General features: G+C 47.3%; 1 protein-coding gene across 1 annotated transcript; it reads left to right on the forward strand.

The window, feature by feature from the left end:
* The first annotated feature begins 1,196 nt into the window (after positions 1-1,196).
* LOC143272431 (uncharacterized) lies at positions 1,197-10,109 on the forward strand. The gene is made up of 4 exons (XM_076567276.1): positions 1,197-1,489; positions 2,984-3,057; positions 6,825-6,956; positions 9,940-10,109. Exons 1-4 carry the CDS (start codon positions 1,393-1,395, stop codon positions 9,958-9,960), a joined length of 324 nt encoding a protein of 107 aa, XP_076423391.1. The 5' UTR covers positions 1,197-1,392; the 3' UTR covers positions 9,961-10,109.
* Positions 10,110-13,323: the final 3,214 nt, after the last annotated feature.

Genomic DNA, 13,323 nt, shown 5'->3' on the forward strand with positions numbered 1-13,323 from the left:
TTGTTCTGTTCACTTATGGCTTTTATCTTTCCAATTACAGTATATTGATATTGATCTGTTTTTCATTTTAGGAGGATTTTCATGATTATAAAGAGATGTGGATTTAAATATGACTATCACCCAAAAGCTTAACTAACAGCTATCTGCCCATTCATTCATTCATTTAAAAGATAATTCTGAGTTTTCCTTCAGCTTATGCAGTGACTATTACCATGAGTGGATGGAAAGTACCTTCAGAAATCACAAACTAAGGTAAACATTTTTATTAGTGGCTAGCATGAGTGTCTACAGTCTACTTAGGGACTTAATCCACTGCTCTGATGTCAGGTGTCCTGTCCTTTGGTTCCATGAGAAGTCTGAAATAGCAGTTACAAAACTTGGAAGGCGTCACTACAAACTGGAACCTGAGCTCCTCCCTACCCTGAGTTTGCTCTTCTGCAGAACAGAACTGGATGGTGGGGGCCCTTCTCAGTGCACCGTGCCCTGTGAAGATCAAAGAAATTATGCCAGGGAAATCCCTCCTGTGGCCCCAAGCTCCTCAGATTTCCTAGGAGACACAGTACCTTCTGCTCAGTGCTGTGAAAATCTTGTCCTTGAGTTCTGCTCTCTGTTCTCTCTGGTGTTTACTAGAACATAAGGCCATCCTGTGCACAGCTGTCATGATGCCTGGTCTGTGAGAACAGGAAAACTAGATCTCAACAGAAAGGTGGGTTGATACCATTTTTGGAAATTCGATGGGATTGTTAAAAACATTAACATCTTTGCTTCTCATGATGTTCAAGGCAAGACACTTTCTGCAAGAGAAGATGAAAACCCCAACCAAACCCAACCCAAACACGCCCCAGACAGGAATCTGTCTGTCAGTACTGGTCAGTTAAATAAATGGTGTCACTTTTAGTTATATTGATTATCGTCAGTGAACTTCTCTGAGCCTTTTACAATGAGAATGGATATCAATGTATATATGTACCTCATTTGGGGGCATGTTGTAAATGTATAATGTTTACTTTTGTTCAGAAAGAGACTATACTGTGTGAAACTAAATACTATGAACAATGCACAAAATGTACATAAAGAACACAGAGACCTGTGGGACAGTGTGGGAGGAGCATTGGACTTTTCTTCCTGGTCTGCAGAGTTGGAATTCTGCAGGTGGGAGCTCCACCCAGCATATCTGCACTACCTGCCTCGAGCTGCAGAGGGCGCTGCGGAGACAAAAGCCCGTTGGAAAGAGAAGCTCTTCTGCCTCTGCTTTTCTAAGACTTTCCCTGAAAGCCAGTGCGCATGTGCACCAGGAAGCTCGAGACCAACAGTCCGGTCGTTATTTGGGCGCTGAAAGTGTGAGGGATCCGGACTGAGTTGAAGACACCCAGCCCTAGGCACCAGCTGGAGATGTTCAGTCACTTCAAGGACGCTGGAGGTGGAGAGAGTCACCTGGGGGAGTCTCCGCTGTCATTGCCTCTGGATGGTTTTGCGACTTTCCTCACAGGTGTTGGTGACCCCTTCTTGCGACTGTCTGCTCCCTTGCCCAGATTTCAAAAGTCCATAGTTCTATCTCCACAAATAAGGAGTCGCTGAAGCCAGGCGTGGCCAGACTGGACTCTCCCCATCCCCGAATTCGGCAAGTCCTTAGTGTTAGGTCCACAAACAAGCACTACCTAAAAGCCGCTTTCCCAGACTTCAGTTAGCACTTACTTTAGCTTTACCCATGAGCAATATCTAGAGGCAGACACGACTGTCCCATGTCCCTCCCCAGACTTCAGTAAGTCCTGCGCTGTATCTCCTGGATATCCTCAGAGTCTGGCAGCGTCTCTGGAGGCTTCAGCATCCCAGGGCAGAACTTGACTTACCTAGTGCACAAGAGGCCTACATGTGTCCAGTTATCTACTCTATTTCCCTCCACAGCATTTTCTACACAGGAAACCCTAAGTATGGTGAATTCTTAAAAACTGAAATAGAGCGGGAAGACAGCCCAAAGACCATAAAATATTTTAAACGAAATCCAACTCCTTGTCATGGCCTGTGACTGGGTTTTACTGATCCAGGCTCCTCTGTGACTCCAGCCTGGTCCTTGCCACTCAGTCCTCACTTTCTATGGTTCAGGCATACTCAATAAAAAATCCAGCTTAGCTCTCACTCTCCACACTGACCCCTGGCATGACTGAACTTCAGGTTGTCTATTTCTATAAGAACTTGGAGCTTTCTACTGATGGGATTGATGTCAGTTATGTGGAGACTGGATCCACTGTGTGGTGAAAGTACTGAATTTGAGCACTTTTAGACAGTGTGGATGTATTCATTGTGACATAATGTTTTCACTCATATTTACAGTTAGTGTAGAAAACAGTTTCCTTATATTTTCATGCACATAATCGTTACACTCTGCTCATATTCACTCTTCCACGAATCTCTTCTTTGTCCTTTGCACCTCCTCCTGGTTCTTTTATCCCAAATTTTCCACCTTATATGTTCATGCATATGTATGTGTATGCATATAAATATATATATATTTAAATTTAGATTCCACAAATTGGCATGGATTTCACAAGTAGTATGAGAAAATACTTCTTGACTTTCTTCTGTCCCCAGTCCTATCTCTTATTACCCTTTCCAACCTATTAGACCCTTTCTTTCTTCTTCTGATATAATATAATCTGATATAACATAAATCCCCCTTCTGAACTCATGTCCTTTATGTCACCTTAGTATTTGATGTCCGGCTGAGTTTTATCAGGGATACAGAGGTTCTGTCCATCCCTAGTTTGGAGCATTGCTTATTGGTGGGGACTGCTGCCTTGTATCTATTTCAAGATGTGGAAACAGGAGGAAGGAAAGCAGAGGTGCTTATTAGAAGGAGGTGTATAGACTGAGCATCAAAAGGCAGAGCAGAGAGAAAGGACATGTCATGTGGGCTTGGCTGTCCATCATAAAGATGCCTTCAATCCCTCAATGCAATCCGGCTAACCACAGACCTTTGTCACAGGTGGAAAGACTATGTCCAGTACACAGCAGATGCCTGGGGATCCTTTTGCTGTTCTCGAAGTTCCTTTGGGAAAGGTAAGAGAAAGTTAGTTCATGATTCTTTCAGAAATTAAATTCCCCTTGCAGAATGCCAGTTCCCAGGCAGGCCACTCTCCATTTACCCTTCCTATGGTAAAGTGACTGTGTGATATTACTTTACTAACCAGAGATGAAACTCACAGATCAGTATGATCTACTTTCATGTAATTTTAGGAAAGGACATCATTGTAATGACCAAACTGTACATAAGGAATAAACCAAATTTATGCTAATGCCTTTTAGGGTGTGAATGAGTAGGCTACTTTTAGTAATACACTAAAAACATAAATAGGACAATACTCCTTGAGTGAAAGGGTGTTTACTATTGGCAATTCATTGAAAATCCAAAGTGTGAGGAAGAAAACTTCAAGAATATTTATGAAATTGGTTTAGGTTCTAAGATATACATAAATAGAGCAATTTTAAATTCCTATTTTAATGCTGATATTCTGAATTTACTCAGGTGTGGGACACAAATGAACACAAAGCACACACACATACATACACACTGTATTAGTCTAGGTTCCCTAGAAGAACAGATCATATAGAAAGAATCTGTATATCTATCTGTCTGTCTGATTATCTATCTATCATCTATCTAAATGAATTTATTAGACTGGCTTTCTGGCTGTGGTCCAGCTAATCCAACACTGCCTGTCTACCAGCAGAAGGTTGAAGAATTCAGTTGTTGTTCAGTCCACAGGTGGGATGTCTCAGGTGGTCTTCAGTGTATACCAGAATCTTGAAGAAGTAGGCTCTAATGCTTGTGAAGGAATGGATTTGCTATCAAGAGCAAGTTAGAGCAGGCAAATAGAGAGCTTCCACCTTCCATGGCCTTTGTATAGACTGCCACAAAAACAGTTTGCTGTGTTTATGTGGATGGAACACTCTTCATGGGCAGAACAATAATTCCTTCAAGCCATAAGTTTGAACAACTGTTGGTTTAAAAAGTCTAATTATGAAAGAGAACATGAAAATGCTACGTTATTGGGATCCCTCCCATGATGCTCTCTTCCTGATGACGACAGAGGGGGTATAAAGCCTCTTCTCCAACCTCTGGCCACAGCTGACTATAAGTCGTGATCACAGAATTTGGTGTCAACCTGACTGGAGCATTATTTCCAAATGTGACCATGAGGGATTTCTAAGGAAACTGGTATGTATGCGGGTGTCTGGACTCTGTGGGCAAGGTCCACTCTCAGCACAGGTAGACAGCATGCAGCCAGCCGGGAGCTGCAGGGAACAGAAAAGATCGCCTCTGTGTCTCTCCTGGGACATACATGCTCTTCCTGTGTCCTCAGACTGCAGGTCTGCTGGGCTCTGGACTCTGGGTTGTGGACATGTGCTGGTCCTCAGTCTCTTGCCTCAGACTGAGACTCACACAAGTGGCTTCCCTGGTCTGTGTTTTTGAGACATGGACTGAGCCAAACCACCAGTACTGCAGAGCTCCCGCCTGTGGAAAGCCTGTTGAGGGAATGCTCAGCCATACGGGCCAAGCCCTCTAAGAGCTGTTGGCCCAGCGGAACTTCACTTAGATTCCAAAGGATGCTGTGGTCATCCTAGGGGCCAACAGAGAGACTTTTCTCAAGAGCAGGCCCCACAGAGGGTCTCCCTAAGCCAAAGTGTAGGAGTATGGCAGCCCCTTGAGAACCTGTAACTACAGAGTGATCAGTGTACAGCTCTAGTCTAGAAAATTTTCCTGGAGTGAGAAGAGGCACACCCTAAAACCCCTGTCTACCTTCATCCCCGTGCCTGGAAAGAGAGAGGCCTGTGATTGTTGCTGGATCCTAAGGGCTCTTTTCAAACACAGGCACTTGAATGCAAACTCCAGCTGCCTGAATGCCATTCCAGCACTCAGGAGGCTGTGGATGGCATTAGTGGTCCAGTAGAATCTAGAGGAAACGGCCCATACTCCTCTACTTCAAATCAGATCACCAATATGGTGGTCTCTTTCCTCCCCTCTCAAGTCACAATGTGGAGTTCTGCTTATATAGTACTTTAGGGAACTGGGTCAGGGCAACACACCTCCTCAGAAAGCTTTAGTTGATGTCTGGAGACACAGGTTTGTCAGAGCAAGGGACAGAGGTGCTGCTGTCGCCTAGTGAGAGGCTTCACCCAGGGATTCTAACCTCCTGTAACACATCAGTCACAGAACCAAGAAGCATGCTCTACTGTGTCAGAAATCTCGCTGGGGAGATGAATGGAGTGGAAGATGTACTGTGCTCTCAAGATGCTGACTTCTGTAAGTCTAAATGGAGAAACAAAACAAAAACCCCATGCTCTAGCTAGAAGTCTGAAATAGCAGTTACAAAACTTGGAAGGCGTCACTACAGACTGGAGCCTGAGCTCCTCCCTACCCTGAGTTTGCTCTTCTGCAGAACAGAAGTGGAGGGCGAGGCCCCTTCTCAGTGCACCATGCCCTGTGAAGGTCAAAGACATTATGCCAGGGAAATCCCTCCTGTGGCCCCAAGTTCCTCAGAGTCATGAGCAACTCTTTAGATCCTGGAATGCTAAAGTGCAGACTAGACGTGACTGATAAGACCTTTCCCATCGTCCCCTTCCTCAATTACCCAGTGCTCTTGTCCCTGGGGCTTTAGGGGTCATTCCCTGATGACAGCCTGGAAATCTTGTATTCATATGCCTACTCAAAATGGTGGACAGCTCAGGAAGTCTTGCTGTGATGAGCCACACAGACAGGTGGCGACCATAGTCACTGGTGACTGTGATTACAGTGAAGGCTAAGAAGGAAACCCCTTTCCTGTTCCACTCAGCAGGCTGCATGGTGAGCACAGGAATCTTGGTTCTGCCTCACACCAGCAATGCTCCTGTAATGCCTGCCTAAGCAGAGAAAGGACAGCCAAAACACTCAACATCGTGGACACATCCTACTTAACTGCCAACTCCTTTGTCTAACAGCTGTGCCCACGTGGGCACAGCTTGAGAACTAAGACTCCTTCCTCCTACTTGTGAGATTTCTGAGCCAAGTAAGACCAACATCTGTCCTTGTGTCTTTGAATGGAAGGCACCTCGCATGTGCAAGTTTCCTGGAACATGATTAATATGGACGACGCTGTCAAATTCTCCACTGTGAGCAAGAGTGAGAAGTCCCCTCCCTCATGAGTAAACAATGAAGACTTCTGAGAGTCAGGCTCAGAGAAGGCAAGCTGCAAGGAAGACTGAGACCAGCCCAGCTGCCTGGAAAGTAGTCTGAAAAGAAACACAGCAATGGAGAAGCCTGGAAGAGAATTTTACAAACTGAGCCACCTGGAAAGGACCCTCTTCAACCTGGTGAGCTCCTGCAGGCTGTGCAGTGTGCTCCAGATCGTCAACTTTCGTGAGCTGTCACCCATGCTGGGGTGGGCTTTGGAGACGGAGCTGATGGAGTCCATTCTTTGTGCTGTTCCTTCTTTCCCCGTGTTCCTGGGGATGGAGGCCAGGCCTCAAGCATGCTGAACACACGCTCTGCCCACGAGCTACACCCAGTCCTGATCCTTTATCCTCTCAACAGCCTGTAAAGAACCCAGTATTAGAATCCCCAGATATCAGGAAAAGGGAGCAGGAGGGGTCAGCATCCTCTCAGATAGAAAGTGACCGGGTGGCAGATCTGAGAATCCGTTTCCAGTGCCCACTGCCTCCTGGACACACGGTCCTCACGGATTTCTAAAAGGAGAGTGCTGAGGCTGAACTCCCAAGTGGGTCAGAAGGGATGGGAATGATCAGCTCTGTGTCCTGCCTGCAAACATGGCTGTCGTTTCTCGTAATAGATCATACACAGAAGAGAAGTGTGTCCTGTTCATGGAGATGGAACCCCTCGGTGGGCAGACCGATATTTCTTCCGCTCCAAAAGGTGTCAGTGTGAGAACTCCAGTTCTGAAATGAGGAAAAGCAGACTCAAGGTCAGCAGCTCCGCCCCCAGATCTCCTCCCTGTCTCCATCTTCCTCTCCTCTTTCCCCTTCCTTCCCTTTCCTCTCCTCCTCTCTCACCTCTCCTTTCCTACACTCCCTCCCCTCCATCTCTTTCAGTCTCTCTCTCCTCTTCTCTGGATGACTTACCTGCTCCGTTTCTCCTTCCTTCCTCTTCTTCCTCCTCTGTCGTCTTCTCATCAATGTCTCCCTGCTCTTTCTATCACCGGCTCTCTAGACGCCATTCTTGCACGGTGCCGGGTTGGGGCGGGAACTCAACGCAGAAATGAGTGGGAAGAAGGAAGAGTCAAGCAGAATTAGGACTGTTCAGATGAGTCAATGCTAGAACAGAGGGGATGAGAAATGTTAGAAATAGAGATCGTTAGGCCCTGATGGAGAACATCCGGGTAGAAAAATAATTCTAAAGAAATCAGGATGCTTCGCTGCTTTCCCCACACGAGCTCTGCTGAGGAATTCAGAATTAAGGGGTCTCGGAGAGGAACAGAGCACACCTAGGTACCAAATTCTCAGGACAAAGGAGGGGACAAGCTGGGGGCTGCCTCTGGTGGGCAAGGACAACCTCAGGTGGCTTCACAGGAGTGGATTTTAAGGAGAAAAGGGGGGTCTGGCTAGGGTGACTTGGTGAGTCCTGACTGGACATGCTAGTCAGTTTAGTCAATGGTGAATTTTGATTGCTGGACCTTGGTGATCAGGAATGAGCCGGGCATAAGGAAGTGGCCAAATTAGGGAATGGCCCTTGGTGGCTAGCTTTAGATGGGAGAGGACAAGGTCTGTCAGCACCGTGTTGGCAATGCTTGGCCTGTCAGAGAGCCCTTCATTCCCACCTTTTTGTTTTATTACTGGGTCATTGCATGTCGAAGTGGGTGTCCTTCTTCTAGCTACTGCCCGCTGGTCGGGGCAAAGGTCAAGGAAAGGGAGTCATTAGTGGAAAGGGATTGAAGGCAGGGCCAGAGGAGGAGGAGGGAGGAAAAGCAAGAGGCTCAGGAGGAAAGTACATCAGCCAGGAAGTTCTGGGTTGAGGAGCTGGAGGGAGGGAGGGGCAGCATTCTCTCTGGCAATTTCCTACTGACACTGGGGCATCATTGTTAGGGACCCAAGGAAGCTGGGATGCTGGCCAAGTAAAAGCACTTTCACTCAGAGTAATTGCTGAGGAGAAAATCTAGGAATAGCACCTGGCTGAGGAGGAATAAAAACTTAATTTGCACAAGAAAGAAGCTTGGCACCTATCACCTGCCTGGCCTTGTAGGCAATCTCCTTGGGTCAGTGGGAAGTAACTCCCTTAACTCAGTAACTAACAAATGGCTAAAACATCATCCCAGGAATGTGAGCAGTAAATCTCTTAAGTTAGGGTCTTGTGTATCTTGTGAAAATAACCCGGGGTGAAGGTAAGGGGTTGAGGATTTAATTGTTAGTGGTTCTTTTCTCTATCTGTGAGTGAGATGATCTAATGTTTATCTATGTGCAGTTTTGTCCTTGGAAAAAGGTATCTTTGCTGAAATACTTTTGTCCGGAGAATGGCCCTGGCCAGATGTATGTTAATGAAAAATAAACACAGCTAAGGGCAGTTATCCAATTACCCCAAATGTATAGGGAAAGTTCTGCCCAAGATTGAGATGCAATCGTGAGAGTACATGTACACTAACATGGAGATGCATGGTAAATGGGGAGACTCATAGCTGTTACTGCACAAGAAGTTTACAACAAGAGACAGCCAGTTCATTCAAAAGGCAGGAATCCCATAACACCTTGTGTGATGGTTTCCTCTAACAGAACCCTTAGTTCTGATAGGTTGACCTTCTGAACACTAGTTGTCACTGCTGTACACTCTCATGGACTTTCACTACCAGCGGCTCTCAATACTTATGTCTTCTTTAAACCTTGCAGCCTCTGCCCACCATGGTCTAAAACCCATTAAACCAGCATCCTCAATGAGCTCCAACTCCAGCAGGAGATCTGAATCCTCTTCCTGCTGGAGCCTGGCCCTGGGTCACCTCCTGAATTCTCTCTTCCATGTCCTTACTGTGTGGCTTCTGTGAGCCCCAGAACCAGTTCCCCTGAGCCTTGTTGCCCTTTCATCCCCAACTGCGATCCGGGCTCCCCTCCGTAGACCTCCCCTCAGCTGCCAGGGAATGACTTCTCTTGCAGTCAGCTCCCCCACTTCCCAGTTTTCCCAGGCCAGCTCCCTGCAGAAGCCTCCCGGTCCCTCTTCTGCCTTCACGGGCTTCTCCTCCTTCCAACTGCCAGCAATGGCCGCACAGAGCTGATATCTCACAGGTGCCTTAAATTCCACACACTAGGACTGAACCCCCCTTCCAAACTCAGTCCTCCTCTAGATGCCCTACTCATGCTATGAGAGGATCACTGTCATCCCCATGAGTCCAACTCTAAGCCTGCCCTGTCACAGACTCGTCAACCTCTAGTCCTCATTCCCAGAATCTCTGAACCCCCCCCCACACGCACACACAGCCATCACCCTCTCTTTATCATTGGGGTTTAGCAGCTCCCCAACCTTACCTGTCCTCCCCGTCTCAACCAACCTTGCAGCCCCTTCATTTGAACATCTGGAGTCTGCTTAGGTCATGTCGTTGTTCTGCCCAAAATAACCGGAAGAGGTCTCCCTCTACTCAAAAGCACTACTGTTCTTCCTGCCCACCCTGGACAATGGAGCCCAGGGCTCTGATGGGCCATATATCTGCCATCCTTTTCTGAGACCAACCACAAATCCCAGTCCACAGGACTGCTCACTGATGCAGGAGCACAGTGAACCTGTGCTCCTCCCCCATGAGACTCCCGACTGGTCCCTCTTTACGAGTCACCATAAATCACCTCAGGTGTGCCCCCTCTTTCTCTGAAACCCACAGTGCTCTGTATTTACCTCCGGAAGACTATATATAGTACAGGTGCCTCATGTGAACAGGTGCTCATTCTCTGTGTGATCTCCCATTTGTGTCCCAGGGACGGCAGGCAGACCGGTAAGAATTTATACACTTCAACAGAGAAGGATGAAGGCCCAGGAGCCTGCCTCCCAGCTCAGCACTTCCTGAACCTGAGTTCAAGTGTCTGTGATCTCCCCAAGTGTAGAAATAAACCACCTGATTGTGGCTACAGCTGTCACAGCCAGAAAAGCAGCTTCTCTGTGAGTTTCGGGTCTTGAAACAAGGAAAACACTCCGAAGCACTCTCTAGGGAAGGAACTGTGTTTCCTTGAAGATCATTAGAAGTGCGCACACATGTGCAAACACTTGAAAATATGACTGAGGAGCTCTTTGGGTGTGCACAAAGTCAAGTGCTCGCCATGAAGAAGAAAATGCAATCACCAGAATGAGGTCTCCTGGCTTATTTAAATGTGTCATATATGCAGGCTTTAGGCACATGGTCTCTGGAGCATGTCCTTATCTGTCCTATGACAGCTGACTTTGGCCCTAGCCTCAAAAGGAACTGAAACTCTGAAGAATTACTTTTAATAACAGATAAAGTTTAGATGTGTTTTTAAAGCCCTCAACGTTGGGACACAAGCAGTCGTGAGTACTCAGAGACAAAAGAGACAGAATGACTTGACTCTGCTGAGAGAAAGACTTGGCCAGTGTCCTTCTGAGAGACAGAGAAGAGGAGGCCCGCCCTAGGAAGGTCAGATTTGCTTCTGTGGATCCAGCCTAGGGTGAGCAGCCCCGGTTCCTGTGTCAAGAATGGCTCTTCCCACCCCTCCTGTGACAACGCTCAGGCCCTCTGTTCTGCCCTGGGAAAATCACGTGTTGTGATTTCCTCCTCTTTCACCTGTTAAGAGAGGAGAACTCTTCACAATTTCCTGTCTTCACAGTTCCCTGTCTTCACAATTCCCTGTCCTCATAGTTCCCTGTCTTCACAGTTCCCTGTCTTCACAATTCCCTGTCTTCACAGTTCCCTGTCTTCACAGTTCCCAGTCCTCACAGTTCCCTGTCCTCATAGTTCCCTGTCTTCACAATTCCCTGTCCTCATAGTTCCCTGTCTTCACAGTTCCCTGTCCTCACAGTTCCCTGTCTTCACAGTTCCCTGTCCTCACAGTTCCCTGTCCTCATGGTTCCCTGTCTTCACAATTCCCTGGCCTCTGGGTCCCACTTCCTCCTAGGAGGGAAGCACCCTCCCCCATCTCCACCACCTCAACCCCACCCACCACCCCCACAGGCCTCAGTGAATGACTCATCTTTCTCCCTCACCTACCTCAGTGTTTCACAGCCTTGGCTGTTCAGCTTTGCTGGGGTGCAGTATTTCGCCACAGATGCCAAGGTGAACCTGAGATGTCCCCCTAGCACATGCTAGGCCTAGCTGGCCTGCTCAGGGTTTTTGAGGTGTCATAGGAAGAGCCCCACCCTCAGCTGCCTAAAGCAGCTTCCCTGCTCAGGCCTCAAACCTCTAGGTGAAGTTCCCTTCAAAGTTACTCCTTGACTTGTTTGGAAATGAGGTATGGGTTCAAGTGCTCCCTCAGTGGCCCTGACGTCCTCACAGTCCCTACATCTTCTGGTGAACACACTGCTCAGCACTCTCTCTATGCAGGGTTCCTTCCTTCTCTGCAAAGGACTGCACACTTTATGGACACACACGAAGACCTTAGATAATTTATGTCCCCAGGCCACCCTTCAGGAGGAGCTCAGAACAGGATGCAAAGGAACTGAGTCCTCTGTTTAGAATGAGTCAACAAGCCAGCCTTCCTGCCTCATGCCAGCCTGTCTGCCTGCTTGTCTGCCTGCCTTTTCCTGTGAGACAATGTCTCACACTCCATCAGAGGCTGGCCTTGACCTTGTAGGAAGCCTCTGGTCTCAGTTTGCAAAGGGCTGGGAATACTGGCATTAGCTACCAGAAGAGTGAATATTTCTAATTATCACATTGAAACAAATTGATAATTCGAGGGTCTCTGAAAAGCAACTGTTGGACCCCAAAGTTTAGGGTCTCAAGTGGGTACCCCAAGAACCCAGACTCCAGTCCAGTTGATGCAATAGCATGAGGTTTTATTATTAAAGCTTCTGTACAGTAGGGCAAACTTTTGTCCTGAGAGCAAGAGCTGCAACTTACTGCAGCCCCATGGGGGCTTTTAAAGGAAAAACAAAAGCCATAAGATTACAATTCCCATACAATTTCATTTCACAAGATCATGGTCTGATCACAGAGTGGGTACAGTTACGTCAAGAGGTACATTCTTCCTGAAACTTCAATGGGGGTATCAGGGCAGGAGTGGAGTTTACCAAAGGTCACAGTGGTCCTTCGTGGAATACCTGCAACTATCCCAGTCACAGTTGAGCACATCTCTTAACAGAGATCTCTTTACATTGTTACATTGTGACAGGGGTGATTGAACAATGGCTGAGTCAGCTTGCTCTTGGAACTAGATTTTTAATTTCTCATTTCTTGAGGCTAGGGGGGTGGGGTGTAAGCCTGAAGGGTTAGGGTCTTTCACAACCAAGTATGAAGTCATCAAATTCAAAGTGCCCAGGCCTTTCTACCCCGTTAATTCTGTGGAGTGATATATACAGACTCCGACCCTGGATAGTTCCCGGAGAGTCACTGGCAGCCAAGGGGGAAGAAACAGTCTCAGATCAGGAAGAAGTTTTCATATGTTTATCAGTGTACCACATAGGACACCACAGCTTTCTGTCCCTCTCCGAATGTGCCTTCGAGAAAATGGAGGAACTGCGTGCACAAATCACGTGACATTACCACAGGGCACAGAACTCTGATGTTCAGAACTGGAATGAACAAAAGAGAGTAGTCTGAGCCCACAGGACCCTGTTTCCCCAAACAAGACCAGGCATCCTGGGATAGAAATGCTAAGTCATTGGGATTCCCTGCATGAGCTCCTCTTCCTATTATTATACCACACGTGGGCAGAAAATTTCTTCTCAAACGTCAGGCCAAGACTGACTGGGAGCTGTGACTGTGGACTTTGCTCTCAGCTTGAGTGGATGGAGCAAAATTTCTGGATTTGACTATGAAGTGATTCTAAAGAAACTTATGTAGGGGTTCACTGGCTCAATGCGGGTGGGCAATGTGAAACCATCTGGGAGCCACAGGACAAATTGGTATAGAAAAAGACACTTCCTCTGCGCCTCTCCTGGGATAGGCATGCTTTCTTTGTCGTTAGTGCATATCTCCAGGTCTGCTGGCCTCTGGCCTCTGGCCTCTGGGGTGTAGACTTGTGTGTCCCTGTATCCTCAGGTCTCTCCCCTCAGACTGAAACTCACCAAAGGGGCTTCCCTGGTCTATGCCTTTCAGACATGGACTGCACCAAACTGCTCTAAGTATTCCAGAGCTTCCACCTTGCAGAAATTACCACCTGTTGAAGGAATGCTTAGGAATATAGACACAGGGT

The sequence above is a fragment of the Peromyscus maniculatus genome, chromosome 3, assembly GCF_049852395.1.
Source record: "Peromyscus maniculatus bairdii isolate BWxNUB_F1_BW_parent chromosome 3, HU_Pman_BW_mat_3.1, whole genome shotgun sequence".
NCBI classification, from domain to species: Eukaryota; Metazoa; Chordata; class Mammalia; order Rodentia; family Cricetidae; genus Peromyscus; species Peromyscus maniculatus.